The sequence below is a fragment of the Blennius ocellaris genome (genome assembly GCF_963422515.1).
Source record: "Blennius ocellaris genome assembly, chromosome: 6".
Classification (NCBI taxonomy): Eukaryota; Metazoa; Chordata; class Actinopteri; order Blenniiformes; family Blenniidae; genus Blennius; species Blennius ocellaris.
Window position 1 is genome coordinate 5,535,308 of NC_137655.1, and position 15,000 is coordinate 5,550,307.

General features: G+C 42.2%; 1 protein-coding gene across 1 annotated transcript in view; it reads left to right on the forward strand.

Annotated features, from left to right (window-relative positions):
* The window catches only part of caska (calcium/calmodulin-dependent serine protein kinase a), a gene marked incomplete at its 5' end in the record, with an annotated part of 87,996 nt that overhangs the window by 53,575 nt on the left and 19,421 nt on the right, over positions 1 to 15,000 (forward strand). The window contains 7 exons of the mRNA XM_080498128.1: positions 1,883 to 1,960; positions 6,650 to 6,697; positions 8,383 to 8,463; positions 11,039 to 11,227; positions 11,319 to 11,397; positions 14,136 to 14,221; positions 14,837 to 14,905. Coding sequence (XP_080354254.1) covers positions 1,883 to 1,960; positions 6,650 to 6,697; positions 8,383 to 8,463; positions 11,039 to 11,227; positions 11,319 to 11,397; positions 14,136 to 14,221; positions 14,837 to 14,905 — 630 coding nt within the window. The remainder of the gene's footprint in view (positions 1 to 1,882; positions 1,961 to 6,649; positions 6,698 to 8,382; positions 8,464 to 11,038; positions 11,228 to 11,318; positions 11,398 to 14,135; positions 14,222 to 14,836; positions 14,906 to 15,000) is intronic.

Here is a 15,000-nt window from a genome sequence, read left to right on the forward strand (position 1 = left end):
AGCTCATATTGATGGAAACTAGGTATGTCGGGTAGCAACATCCCTGTGTGAAACACTGAGCGGGGAACATCTCTATGGCAACCGACGCTGATCTTTGATCTCCTCCATGAGGCGCCTTTCATCCGCTTTGAATAGGACATTTTTGGGAATTATTTGGAAACGGTTAGCTGTTGACATCTGAAAATCTAATCCATTGGTCTTCGGATGATGACAAGTTCGGGGTTAGTCGTTTTTGCGAAAAGTTGGACCAGGAGGATTTTCCCGCTTTCTTTTTGAGGCGGGCGATTTCACCAGATGAAAGCTTGCGTGTCGCTTTGAAGCCGCGTGGAACCGAAGCGGTTTTGTCTGCCGCTGACGTTACGTCAGGCCGTACGGCAGGTAGACGACAAACACAAGCCGCTCCTCAAACGCCACGTTTTGGGAGCCTCTGTGTGGGATAATGGCGGGTTTCAGAAGCCTCCTCTCTGCTTTGATTTGAACTCCAGCTGCCGCCTTTGTTTCAACTGTTTGGGGATCTGTTTTGTCTGCACACACACACACAGTCTCTTAAACACTCCCACGCTCGTCTGTGACTAGACCCCGCTGCAGTTTATTAGTCAGCTGGGACTTTCATAAACAGAGCTCTGGTGTGCGCCGCCGTTGAAGTCGGGGAGGCGAGGAAACAGTTTCTTCTTGTCAGCAGCGTGTGAAGAGAGAGAGGAGAAGTCAAACTGCAGCCGAGGAGGATCGCTCGCTCCTCTGGTTTCTTTAACGAGGTCGAACATCTTTTTTCTTTTTCTTTTTTTTTTTATGGGTTTAAACTGTGTGGTTCACAACCTCCGCGTCTTAACCGTAGCGGTTAGCCCTGTCGCGTAGCGGTGAAGAAGGGTCGACGGTACCGGTCAGGAGTCTTTACGTGTTTACGAGTTTGTACCAGTTTCCTCCTGCGGTCCGGATACTTTGGTTTTTATGATTTTTATCTTGCTTGTAGGTTTTAGTGTGAGCGGTCCCCCGGTTGGATAATCCTCATTAAGGCCCCGTTTACATGTTTTCAAATGAAAATGGAAATATTTCGTGGTGTTTTGTGTTACTTCAAGGGACATGATACGCAACTTTTGTGAAATACTGCGAGTGGCTACCTGCTTTTTCCTGCACATGCTCAGTAGAGACAATCAGAACAATGGTTCCTCCTGTTGTTTCTGGTGCCATGACTCCCAGTCTTATATTCTCCTGGGACGTGGGAGTTTTATTTTGACAGTCACCGTAATAATAATCCAAATTGGTCGTCTATCAACGAGAATGTCTGTGTACGAGCATTGTTAATGTTTAGAGCCGATTGTTCTCTGCTGCATGTGTGTGTGTGATTTCATGATGATAACAAACATGCTAACCACATAGTTTTATTGCATTTCTGCCGGTTCCAGATATCGTTTTCAAAACTTTTCTGTCTAAACACAAAATTTTTCTCAATCGAAAACAAAAAACGGTGTATTTTTTTACTTAAAAACGTTGTGACTCAACACTGCCACCTAGTGTACACGAGAGGAATGGCTCAAACTTGACATCAGTCCCTTTAAAGAAATCATATTAAGCAGCTTTTCAACACTTTCACACCGGTCTATTCAAAAACGATTTAAAGTTTATTGCTTTTCCTTGATTTTTCCTCCATTTGAATATTGGATCATAGGAGCTTCATTCAGAATCTGCTGTGTCATGTGTGAGCTGGACTGGCTCCGCCCACACATCTGTGGGAAGAGGAGGAAGTACTTCCTGTCGTGGTGCCATGTGCCAGAAGCAGAAAACGAACTGTTCTTGTTGTCAGAGGTTAAAACAAGAGGCCCAATGGCTTTTGTGTGTGATCACTTTGTTTTTAACTGTCACACTGATGCACTTGTCGTTTCAGCTCTACGACAAGATCAACACCAAGTCGTCCCCGCAGATCAGAAACCCTCCCAGCGATGCCGTGCAGAGAGCCAAAGAGGTGAACCCACACGCCGACACCGACTCCGACGCCGGCTGTATTCAAAACCGCAAAACCCAACTTGAGAAAAAAAATCGGATTAACTGATCCGATTATGGGTTTTTTTACGTTGCGAGATTTTACAGAAATATTCACCTCGCGGTGCAACGACGTCAACTTTGGAGGGATTTTGATATGTTGACGATAACTTTGAAAGGTGACTGGAGATGCAATTTCATTTTTTTTTAAGGGGTCATATTATCCAGCTTTTCAACACTTCCACCTGGGTCTTGGTCCAAAAAAAGTATTGTATTCAAAGCTTATGGCTTTTCCTTGATTTTCCGCCATTTCAATATTGGATCATATGAGCTGCATTCATGGAAAAACTATTAGAAAGTGACTTTTGCATAACATGACCCCTTGAAAATCTCCAGTTTTCGTCTGCAGTGTAATAATAGATATAAAGACGCCGCTTTGAGCCAATTGTGGGTCTCGTTTTACGCAGCAGACCGTAAAACCATTTCTAAGCTTCAGTCAATCACCTCCGTTCATCTCGGATAATTTAGTTTGTGTTGTTGCGTGCCACATGAGTACACACTGCGGTTTTGGATACAGCCTCCATGTTTGTCCTCTGCTTCTTCACTGGAACCTGAAATAACAGTTTTAACATTCGGGCAGATGCTGGCTTTTCTCTGAAACACCTTCACTGCACATTTCTGTCAGGCTGCATTAATCCCTCTTTATTACTAAAAAGCTTTAATTCTTTACTTTCTAACCCTTTAATCTGCACAGTATGGGTGAAATTAGGATGAATTGGGAAACTTGGGTCTTTTTTTTCAAAGAAAGACAAATTAGAAATGTATAATTATAAATGCTATTTTTTTTAAATTGCAACAGTATATGAAAATACATAAAAAATATATCTTTTTGCTTTATCTTTTTGCAAATTATACCTGATCTCAAAAAGATCATGTTATGATCTGATCCTGTTGCTTAATAGCTTTTTATAACTTGTTCTGAAAGAAAAACACGGTGCAAACAGGAAAATATGTGATTATATGCTAACCTTCAGTTTACAAAACGGATGAGCACACCAGCGCAAAGCAGAGATTCGTTTTTACCATATTTTTTGGACTATTTAAAAATATAATGCACAATGAGAGGAAAATAAACATTTATTTAGTCACATTGTTGTATAAGAACATCTATTTCCTCCATGTCGAGATGTAACTGCACTTTGTTCCAGAACCATCCGTGAATTTATCCGAGCTTTTGTTGTTTACGACTGTTTGTTTAGTCAATTACGGTAATAATGGAGGATTTTTTATAAATGTTTTGGTACTGTAGCAGCTTTCTGTTGTCATACAGTGACACCTAGTGGTTAGACATGGTACATGTTAGTTTATTTTGACGTTATAAGTTGATTTTTACCAGCAAACCAAAAAAAAAAAGTGTGACTTATAGTCTGGAATACACGGTACTGTGACATTTGTGCCATTTAACTACAGTATCATAGTGGCATAAATGCGTAAGATTTTTTTTCTCTTACTTCGAATTTAACCATCCCTTAAACCCAAAACACCGCAGCACCATCATCATTGAGCCACGTCTGATTTTCTAAGACATTTCAAAGAGTTAGTGGCGTTACTCACCATAATGTAGCAGGATAAGATCCAACAGATATACGAGGTTTTATCAAAGCAATTTGACCACAAAGAAAGTTTGTATCTCATATTCCAGCGAGAGAATATCTACAATGCTTCATGTTCAAAAGTAAAGATTTCCATTTTATTAAAGTCTTCCACAAATGTCCACGTCTCACTGGTCATACATCTCGGCTACATGTTCCCTCCGTAACTCCTATCCAGGAATAGTGGGCATTCGTCTCACTCTTTTTTTTTTTTGCAGAAACGCGGTGAATAATAGCCCGAGGTAATCCTGGGCTCTCATGAAAAACCAGCTCTGTTTGAAGCGAAGGAGTAAAAGCTGATTTATAGCAACCTTCAGGACGGCAGGATCAATTTAAGAGGCCATTCCTCTATCTTAAAACGAGCTGAGCGTCGACGCTAACCGGCATTTTCAAACAGAATGAAAATGTTGTCACTGTTGAATTTGAAGAGGATTGCCAAGACATATGAGCCTAAATATATATATATTTTTTTTTTTACTTATACTTCTATGTTCACACTGCAGGATCTCACACAGGAGTTAGATGGATGATGAAAATATAGAATAGAAAGAACACGAAAAAGGAAATGAAAAGCATTCAGTGCTATATAAAGATTCTGGCTTTCGCACAAGGAAAAAAAAAAATATATATATATATATATATATATATCTTACAGATCATGGTACGTGCAGGAACTTTCTCAGTTTTTCGCAAAACTGAAAGTTTTTTTCAAATCAGATGTTTTTTCTGTCACTTTGTTAGTTTAATCAGCCAACGTGCAAAAAACAGTCAAGTAGGTTTGCTTTTGGAAAGCTGGATTATTTTCCTTAAAAAGTGTCACATTTGTGGAGAACATGCATTTCTGGGATGGGCAGAGATGAATATGACATTTGCACGGCTTTTCTTTGCTGTTGACTGCAGCGTCTTTGTTTTGCCTTGACGCTGGAGAAAATCCAGGAGTTAAGCTGTGTCCAAAACGGATCTAAAACTGGAGCAAGCCAAGTCTGAAAATGGTCTTAAACTGGATCAAAATGGATCTGAAAAAGCAAAATTAATTTGTGGAAATGGTCCTAAACAGATCTGAAATGGTCGCGAAACCATGTTTGAAAATGGTCCCAACACTTTTACGAAACAGGCGCAAATCCGAGACTTAAATCTGTTGAAAATCCGCCGGAAACGTTCTAAAACTGGTCCAAAAAATGTCAGAAACAAGCAAAATCAAGTCTAAATCTGGTCTGAAACTGACTAAAAACCCACCTGAAACAGGTATTAAACCACGACCCGGTTCCCACATAATCCCACAAGTGCATGTTTCTTACCAACGAGGCAGCATTTCAAAGAGCAATGATCGAGTTTCCCACTGGCCTTATTTACTTAATTGTTAAAACAATGAGATAATCGAGCACAGATTGCTTAACTTTTCATCTCTAGTTTATTAAGACTCATTCAAATAGTGTTTGACCATCATGGGTTTACAGTAAAGTCGAGGTATATCATGTCATAGTCCAACACACAGGGTGTGTTTCGGTGTGTGTGTTGTCCATGTGATGCGGGGAAGAGTGTGTGAGGACACACTGGGAATCCTGAGAGCTTTTTTTTTTGCAGGCGGCTGCACAAACCGCTGCCGTCTTCACGTTGTGCTCTTTGTTGAGGGAGCAATTAAAAAGTCTGCAGCGTGAGGGAGTGCGAGGGAGTCGGACTCGCCTCTGGGGTCGTAAATCCCAGGGCTGTTTGAGGCGGAGGGGGGGTGAGAGGGGGTGGGGGGGAAGCAAGGCGTTTAAGACGAGCCGAGCCGCGCGTTTCATGTGGGTTTTGGTTCACGTCAAGGAGACCTGGCTAATTAGCGCCGCTACGCGTCTGCCGACGGAGTCTGGTTCACGTTTCTCAGATCTGCAGCTGTTTTCCATCCGGTTCAATTTACAGAGTGCGGGGGCTTTAGTCGGTCCTGTTTCGTTGCTAATGTGGCAGCTTTTTTTTATTTTTTTATACCAAAGTCAGACTTTATTTGTCTCCAGTTTGAAAATGTAGAAAACACTCACTTCTGTTGCTGCTGTTGCCTTTCCGTCAAGCGGAGTCACATGCTGACCTGCAGCTGATTGAATATCAGTTCATGTGAGGAAGACACTTTAGAATCTACAAGCTGCTTGTCTGGTGACGGATGAGAAAATCAGACTGTCGCTGAAACAACAGGAAAAGTGGAAATATACTTTTCTTTTTTTTTTTTTAGTGTCTCAAACTGTGTTCTTTACTACTTTATCGGATTCTGCGTTATGGTGTGAGAGAGCCATTGTGAGACAACAGGTGAAGGCACGGAGAATCATTTCAGCCTCATTTACAAAACTAGAAATAGTCTCAACCGTCATCGTCGGTAATGTGCTTGTCAGGCCACTCGTTGGTGCTGTTTGTCTGTAATGCAGACCAGAAAAGTGTACAATGTGAACATTCAATTAAAAAAAAAAATGCGTCTACACTTATGCAGATGATGGCGTAGTAAATGTATATTTTGTGGGAGAAACTCACTCCGTTGTTACTCCTCTTGATCTGCATGTGCAGAAAACCACTGACAATGAGCTTTGTGCACATTTCAGAAAACGTCTTTTAATAAGGAGACGAAAACGTCACATTTAAAAGTAGTCTTCAAAATGTGCAGGTTTCAGTAAATTTCAATGCGGTTGTAAATAAAGAGCTGAAACGAAGTTTGACATCTTCACTTTGCGTCAGTATTCGACATTAGATGAATGTTTTTGGACCGTGGGGATCAGAATTCGTAAAAATTAAAATTTTTCTCTTGTGAATGCAAGCCACTTCTCGAGTCTCCCTTTCTGCTCTAATCAATCTAATCAAAAAAGATGTGTTATGGTAACTAATCTTTCTCGGCTGTCGACGACTAACCTCTTAATGACTCGGTATGTCTGGAAACTCTGGCAGGATCTCCCTTCTTCTTCTACTCGTTCGTCACTGCTGACCGTCGCACATTCACCTCTGAGCCCTGAGAACGGCAGCGTGTATAACTCTTCTCCCTGTGTCTTCCTCCACTCAAGAGTTCCTTCAGAGGCGGAGCGAGTGGCGCTTTGAAACACCTGGAATATGTAAGACCTCATCACTCTTCGGACGTGTTCAAAATACTGTCAGACAGAGGACGAAAATGGCCGAATGAGGTTGGGAATGCTGTCGCAGCTGCTGTACGCTGATGATGATGTGCTTTACAAGCAGGAAGAAAATGTCGATGCCGCACTTCTACGGCTCCTCCGTCATTTTATGAAGACTTTTCAGGGAGTTTTGAGATGTGTAGCAAACAGAGTAATACCACGATGACTTGTAGGGGGCAGTGTTGAGCAGTAATGCTCACGTCACCAAAGAAGACAAAATAAGGATTCCTACGTACCAGGGAGATGAAATCCTTTTTTTTAGCAGTTCTGAACTTGCTTCATTTATATTTTCGGATACGCACACAGCTTTCCGTACATATTTTGCATTCTTCACATCAGTACTTCAGTTTGTCTATTTGAAAGTGACTGAACTTTGCAGTACCACTCTGCCCCATAGGGGGGCAGTGTTGAGATTAGCAGCAGAATGACAGAAATGTCCGAAGTTATCATAGAGCGGTGACATCCTACAAGTTGCTTTACTGCTTCCTGTTATGAATCTAAAATATCTAGATTGACCTGCTCCACTTTGTTTGGTCAAGAGTTTCACTCTTGGCTGCGAATTTAGTTTTATCCCTCGTCTATGTTTTAACTAAAATAAGTTGGCATGTTCCTAAAATATGTCACAAGACTTAGAAGTTTAAGCATTTACATTATATTAGATTGTACATTTTTCATCTCACAATGGGGAAATTTACCTTTTACAGATGAACAAAGGTTAAAAAAAAGAAGCAAAATATACTATATGCCCTATACAGAAAAACAAATGCTCCACTTTTAAACATTTTAACGATATACAATAAGCCAATGACTGAGTACAACTGTGGAAGAAAGTGTGAAAAATAAGGAAATATGTGCAAAGATATAACACCAGGTATGGAAGTTAAAAAAAACATTTGGTAAACATTAGGGTTCTTCAAGATAAAGGTTAGGAATCGGTGTAGTAATTGCTCCACAGCCGCCATATTAGCAGTAGAAGTACTAGTAATAATAGGGAGTAGGAATAGTCTGATTAGTAGTAGCCTACTTGTAATAAAAGTAGTAATAGGAGTTGTAGTCATTGGGGGAGTATTATCAGTCTGATCCGAAGGGTTTTGTCTTTCTGCTGTGTTTCTGTAGTCGTCGTTTATTTTTTTTGCTGAATATCAGTGAATATCTTCCAGACTGGTCAATTAAACTGGGAAGGACCTTGAACGTTGTTTAATCAGGCTGTTTACACTTGAGACGATGGTACAGGATTTAACATTTCGCCTGAACACACACAGTTTGTATGGTTCAGGTACGATCACCTGGATGGACACACATACATTCTCATGAAGCAATCTTGAGCCCCCCCCCCCCCAGAGGCCTCACCTCCACAATGCCACATTCACCAGTCAGGCGCAACATAACTGGAGCTGACATCCAACCGAGTGGCGTCCAAAGGCCAGGGGGGCGGAGCCGGCCTTGACCAGATTCCTTGACTCTTTGAGTGACTCTCACATCGGCCCGCCGGAGGTGTCAGAGGAAGTCTGAGAGGAGGTGGTGGCGTCAGGCTGAGGGGGTCCGGGGCAGGGGGGGGTTCTGCCGGAGAGACGACTGTGAAGAGGTGCGGTGGTTTAAAGACTGTGTGCGTGTTGTGTCCTCAGGTACTGGAAGAGATCTCCTGCTACCCAGAGAACCACGAAGCCAAGGAGCTCCGACGGATTCTGACCCAGCCACATTTCATGGTGAGTTTTTTCCCCCCGACTTCACCTGCCAAACCTCACAGGCGGGTGCAGGAGGCCCTTTAACAAACACTGAGGCCACAGCAGCAGCGAGCGTCTCCGGGATCGAAGGGGCTGCTTTATTTGACTGGAGCAGAACCAAGAAATCAGCCCCCTTTTTTTTTTTAAAAGCTAAAAAATTAAGCAATATTAGCTTTGATTGTGTGCATAAAACGTAACCAGGCCCTGTTTACACGTGAACATGGAAAACCCGGGTCGCATTTTGTGTGTCTGTTTCTGCGACAATGGTGCTTCGAGCCACTGAAAACAGTCCCAGTCCGTCTCCATGGAAACGAGGGCAATGCAAATTTGTTGGTAACTAGTCATTCTGCACAAGCGCAGTCGATGGACAGTAACAACGATGACGGCCTCTGGAGTAGAACGACTCCCAGTATTTATTGTTTTTAAATCGTGAAACTTTATATGTTTCTTAACGAGGCTTCCATAGAGGGATGATGTCAAGTTTTACAAAATGATTTGCGATACTTTTAAATGCTTCCATAGACGGTGATAAGTTTTTTTTGTTGTTGTTTTTTTTTTAATTACAGTGCACTTTCACTTGCCCCAAATTTACATCGTCACAATCCTCACTGAGACCCCGTTTCCATGACAACGGTGCTCAGAGCTGCTGAAAACACAGCGTTTCTAAATCGTGGCTACAGCTCATGCTCGCAGTCGTAACTAGCAGTTCTGCACATGCTCAGTAGATGGACATCAAGAACAATACTTCCTCTGTGGTGTCGTGACTCCATATTCTCCTCGGACTTGGTAGTTTTATTTTGACAGTCACCCTAATGACAGTTCAACTTGGTGGTTTGTCCACTAGAATGTCCGTGTCCGCAACCATGTCGTGGCCAGGCACGCTAACCGAGTCGTTTTCAGTATTTTTGCTGTTTCCATGGAAATAGGAATGGTTTTCAAAACATTGTCATGTAAAGGCGAAACTTCTCTAAAACAAAAAGCGGAGCCCTCGTCCACTTTCTGTGCTTTTTGAGCTGAGAAACTCAACGGCTTCATCTGATTGGACGAACACATTGACATGCAAACAAAACATTTCAACATGATTCCTTGTAGTTCGTTCAGTCTTTGATGATATTGACGTCCCTTCCACGCTCGGAGAGAACTTCTGAATATTCATCTCAAACTGTAGGGAAAGAGTAGAATCCGTCTGCGTGCTGGACTTATTGTGGGCGAGGCTTTCAAGTGTCGGAGGATGTGACCTGCGGGATTTAATCCAGCGGAGGAAAATTCCTCCCGGGGCCTGTCAGCAGCTTCCCCCGTTAATCCGTTCACATTAATGCGTCTGATTTCCACGCCTGATCAAAGGCCTTGCGGAATATCAGCGGGACGAGTTGGCGGAAGGAGGAGAGTGGAGGGAGAGATCCCAGCGTGGCGATGACGGGGGGGGGGGCGTGGCCCGGGGTCATTAAGGCGTGTCTGATGCGACGGGTCAAGAGGGCCGGCGCCATCATCACGCTACGTGAGCGCAAACTGACGTGTCCTGCATTCCTGGGAGTTCAAGTGAGAGCAGACGACACCGAGAGGAACCGAGAGGAGCTTCCAAACTTGTTTTTGTTAAAGCGTCCAAGTGGATCTGAAGAGAATGAAAACACTGGAAAATAGCTCAACAGATTAAAACTGAGATATATAAATAAATCCACGCACACTAGTTTTGAAGTGCAGGTTCATGTGTTTTACTGGAGTAACTGAGTAACTCAATATTCACTGTTTTAGTTAAATTTAGTCATCAAAGTATCTTCAAGGACGATGGAAAATTAAACGAAAATAAATGGTTATTTTCTTTCATAACAAAATGCAGCCGATAAAAATCCCAGCCCAAATCTTGAATCACTAAATCACTTGATTTAATGACGTTTTGGCGCCAAACTCAAGTCTCACTTGCAAGATAAGATTGTTTTTTTTTAATAAAGTATGAAGAGATATTTGAATGAAAACAAGACAAGAAAAGCTCCGATTTTGATCATCTCTGATGCACAAACCCTTCAGTGTTTTTTTTTTATCTATCTTTTTAAAGATTAAAAGAGAAAAATCTAAACACCCTTCCTGTCTCTCTCCAACTCTGATCTGTTCCTACTTTTTCTTCCTCATCGTTTCTCACTTTATTTTTTGTTTTGTTTTGCAGCTCTCCCACACAGCATGTAGTTGACCCCCTCATTAACACACACACACACACACTTTGTGCCTGACGCTGTTTGACATGTTAGTTGGAGGCAGTTCTGCCTCTCTGATCTGCCCCCCCCCCTCCAGTGTTGGGGTAACGCCGAGGGGCAGACGTTGAGATTTAATTTGTCTTGTGAAGCTTCGGGGTATTTTGTTGAAATGGACTCGTGCTGAATGAGGTTTAATCTACAACAGATGCAGCCGGAAGGCAGCATTGATTTAGAGCGAGACTGTGTGTTGCTCCAACCAGCCAATCAGAAGTCAAACCCCCATATCGTGTCATCGGGGGGGGGTTCAGCCAATCACCATCCAGGTGTGCTCCTCTCGGCCCCTCTCAGCTGTCGGTCTTGGTTCACAGGCGCTGCTGCAGGCCCACGACGTCGTGGCCCACGAGGTTTACAGCGACGACGCCCTGCGGGTGACGCCGCCGCCCACCTCGCCCTACCTGAACGGAGACTCGCCGGAGAGCGCCAACGGAGAAATGGACCTGGAGAACGTGACCAGGGTGCGGCTGGTCCAGTTCCAGAAGAACACGGACGAGCCCATGGTAGGCGGCGGAGGACGGGGGGAATTTTAGGAACGGGAAACTTTGAACTCGGAAGTGACGGCGTCGCCGTGTCGGCTGCTTCTCCTTGCAGGGGATCACGCTCAAGATGAACGACTCCAACCACTGCATCGTCGCCCGGATCATGCACGGCGGGATGATCCACAGACAAGGTGCAGTTTTTCCTCCTGACACTTCACAAAAAAAAAACAACGGACTTTTCAGCAGACGTGAGACCAAATCACACAGGAAAGTCCAAGTCGTTTTATTTGTCGGTTCAGCGACATTTTCACACACAGAGAACCGAAATGGCTTTTCCCTCTCACACGACATTTTTGAATAAAGTATAAATTGCATACGCTAAAAGATACATGCTAAAATATACAGATTTAGGCATATACATTTTAAAAAATTTGGAAATTTGTCGACAACAGTGAGTAAAAGAAACATAACAGAGAGTAACTGCAGGTCTCATTTATTCTTGAGCAAGTCGAGTCAACTTACCTTATTTTCATGTGCTGTTTTAACATGACGTAATTTGTCTGCGTGTATTTATTTGTTTGTTTATTGTTTTGACCAAGAACCCTGTTTACGCGACAACTTAATCAAGTGAAAACGAAAAATTTTGATGATGTTTGTGTCTGTTTCCATGACAATGGTGCTCAGAGACACTGAAGTCACAACTTTTTGAAAACAGATTTCACAGTGTACTTTTTGAGAAAAAATAAGAAAACATCTGTGTGCTTCCTTGTTATTTCATTTTGTATTTATTTTTTCCCTTTTTTTTTTTCTTTTTCCCCATTTTTTTCCTTTTTTCTTTCTTTTTTTCCCATTTTTCTTTCCCCATTGTTACACAAGCACCTGAGTGTGGTTTCATCACAGAAAACAAACAAACAAAGAAACGGCACCAACTCGTGGCCCAACATGCCAACGACATCGTTTTCAGCGCTTTCCATGGAAACGGACATTGTTTTTAAAATGTTGCTGTATAAACAGGAAACTTTTCTGAAACGGAAACGATGAGTTTTCACTTGAAACGCCGTGTGAATGTGGCCTTTGGGTCTCACCTGAAAGGAAACTGTGACCTGAGCTGACACTGCTTCGCCACTGCCCGTAGACATTTTACTCCATTTACTTTATTCACTCTCTGAAGGGAAGCCTTTATTGTTTCCCCTCTACTTTACAATGCAAACGACTCTCGGATATATTGAGGAATCAATAATGAAAATGGCCGTTTATGGCATTTATTGTGTTTGTGTTTTATTACTTTTGCCCCGTTTACATACAAACAACCTCACGCAAATATAAATCTCAATCTGTAAATGTAAACAAGACTAGTGAGAGCAAGCATTCAAGCCATTTAACACGCGAGAACCGATGCATAATGTTGGCTTTGATGACTCGTTGAACAGATCATTTTACCGTCACGGCAATAATATCGTCTCTGCGGGAAGGAGTACGTACTTCCAGCTGAGCGTAACTGAGAGCGTAAAGTGCTGCGGTTCTTACAGGACATTAAAATAAGTCGTAAAGAGACGCGCGGGGAAAATGGAACGGCACACAGGAGCACAAATGTTGTTTTTAAAGTGCAGAGAAACAAAAGAAACAACCACAGATTGAAATATCTTCAGTCTGACGCGGTTCAGCTGGTCGAGCTGCTTCCGCCGCTCATCAGGAAACATAATGAACCCTCAAGGTCGAGAACCTGTGTGTGTGTGTGTGTGTGTGTATGTGTGTGTGTGTGAGGAAGGGTGAATGTGACTCACAATGTAAAGCACTTTGAGACTGACTGTGCTCCATAATTGAACTCTATTCACCACACGAGCGTGAGCGTACACTGTGAAGGATTCGGTGCATAAACATCAATTCAGAGTCACTCGCCACTCGTGGTGCTCTCTCACACACACACACACACACACACACACACACACACACTGCACAAGGCCAACACGTGTCATCAGCGCGTGGTCGCAGGTTCACACTCCTCCACATATATATATATATAAGTACATACATAGCCTCTGACATGTACCTCAGCACTATGCTGCCATCACTTATACTTTCACCCATCATTATTCATAACAAGTACCTTTATTCTGACGCAAATGCAAGGAAATTCTGCAATAAGTTTCATTCATCCTGGCGTTCATGCAAATGACTCCAATATGCAAGTAAATGAATTCATACCAGAGGCTAGAAATATATATATTCTATATTCCATTCTAGAAGTCACTGACAACATCGACGTGGGCCTGTGCAGCGTCGGTGTGAACGTGTTTAAATCAACATGTGGAGCAGAGTCGCCGTGAACGGGGAACATGTAAAATTACACTCTTAACTTTTTTTTAAATATCCACGCAATACAGATCATTTCGGTCCGGGTGAATCTTTCCATGCAACAAGTGCAGAAGTCCTGATCAGCCTCATTTCCACTGTGTTGCAGTTAAAAAAAAAAAAAAAATTTAAATAGCCTAGTTTTCAAGTAGAATATTTGCTCATTGAAGTAATTTCCCCATCAAATACATGAAGTTTGAAGAGTGATTTTTTGAGAAATATAGCAACAAACTACGGAAATTATTGCAGAAAAATGCAACATCCTGGAAAATATGAGCAATTTATTGTTTTTCCTCCCAGAAAATGTTATATTTTTGGTTCATTACCTCTCATGGGGCTTTGATAGAATTTTCCTGATGCGTTTCGCTTGTTTATTCACACAGGATACAAAGAGAGACGTCGACGTCACACTTCTGTTAATGTATCCCTTCTTTATTTGTACCTGCTAATTGTGCTTCCCTTCACTCACACTGGATCCTGTGTGTGTTTTCAGTGTGTGTGTGTGTGTTTAGCAACAGGACTTAATGTCTCGCAGTCCGGTAATGAGTCAGAGTTTTCTTTCTTCTGTCTCTTGCAGGAACGTTGCACGTCGGAGACGAGATCAGGGAGATAAACAGCATCAGTGTGGCCAATCAGACGGTGGAGCAGCTGCAGAAGATGCTGGTGAGTTCCATGTGTTTTATTTTTTGTGGGGTTTTTTTACGTCTGCAAAGCTTTTTAGATATGATGGCTGACTGCAAGAGTTTGACAGAAACCTTAAAAGTAAAGTAAAGAAAGAAAAGTGGGTGGAAAAAACACTGAAAATTGATCAACAGGAAAAAAATAACAGAATACCACTTTTCTTTTCTATTTCCATGTAAACACGGGTATTTCACATCTTTACATTAACTGTTTGAATTTCATGGTTTTTGTCAATAATTACAAGGCCTTCAAATGGCTTTTAGTTCCTTTTTTATGTTTGGTCACCCGTAGCAGAGGTTACTTACACTTAATAATTGCTTTTGATTGAAGGTTAGGTAGATTCCCCAAAACACAGTATAACGAGTGAAGCAGGCAGAAAAAGCTTGTAAAAGAATGAGATATAGATATAGATGAGATGGCTATAGAACTAAATATATATTAAAAAAAAACTATAATTAATCCATCACAAATAAAATAGAAATTGTGAAATCAGGGTTAATATTGAGTAGAGTGAGAATGCTGTATATAAAGTCTTCAGGGATAAAATGGTGATAATACCATGAAACTGAATATTTGAGTGTGTTTGTTTGTCCACAGAAGGAAATGCGAGGCAGCATCACCTTCAAAATCGTGCCGAGTTACCGGACGCAGGGCTCCTCATGTGAGGTAACACCTCCCCCTCCTCCTCCTCCTCCTCCTCCTCCTCCTCCTCCTCTTCCTCTTCCTCTTCCTCCACCTTTTGTCTTCACAGCTGATCGTGA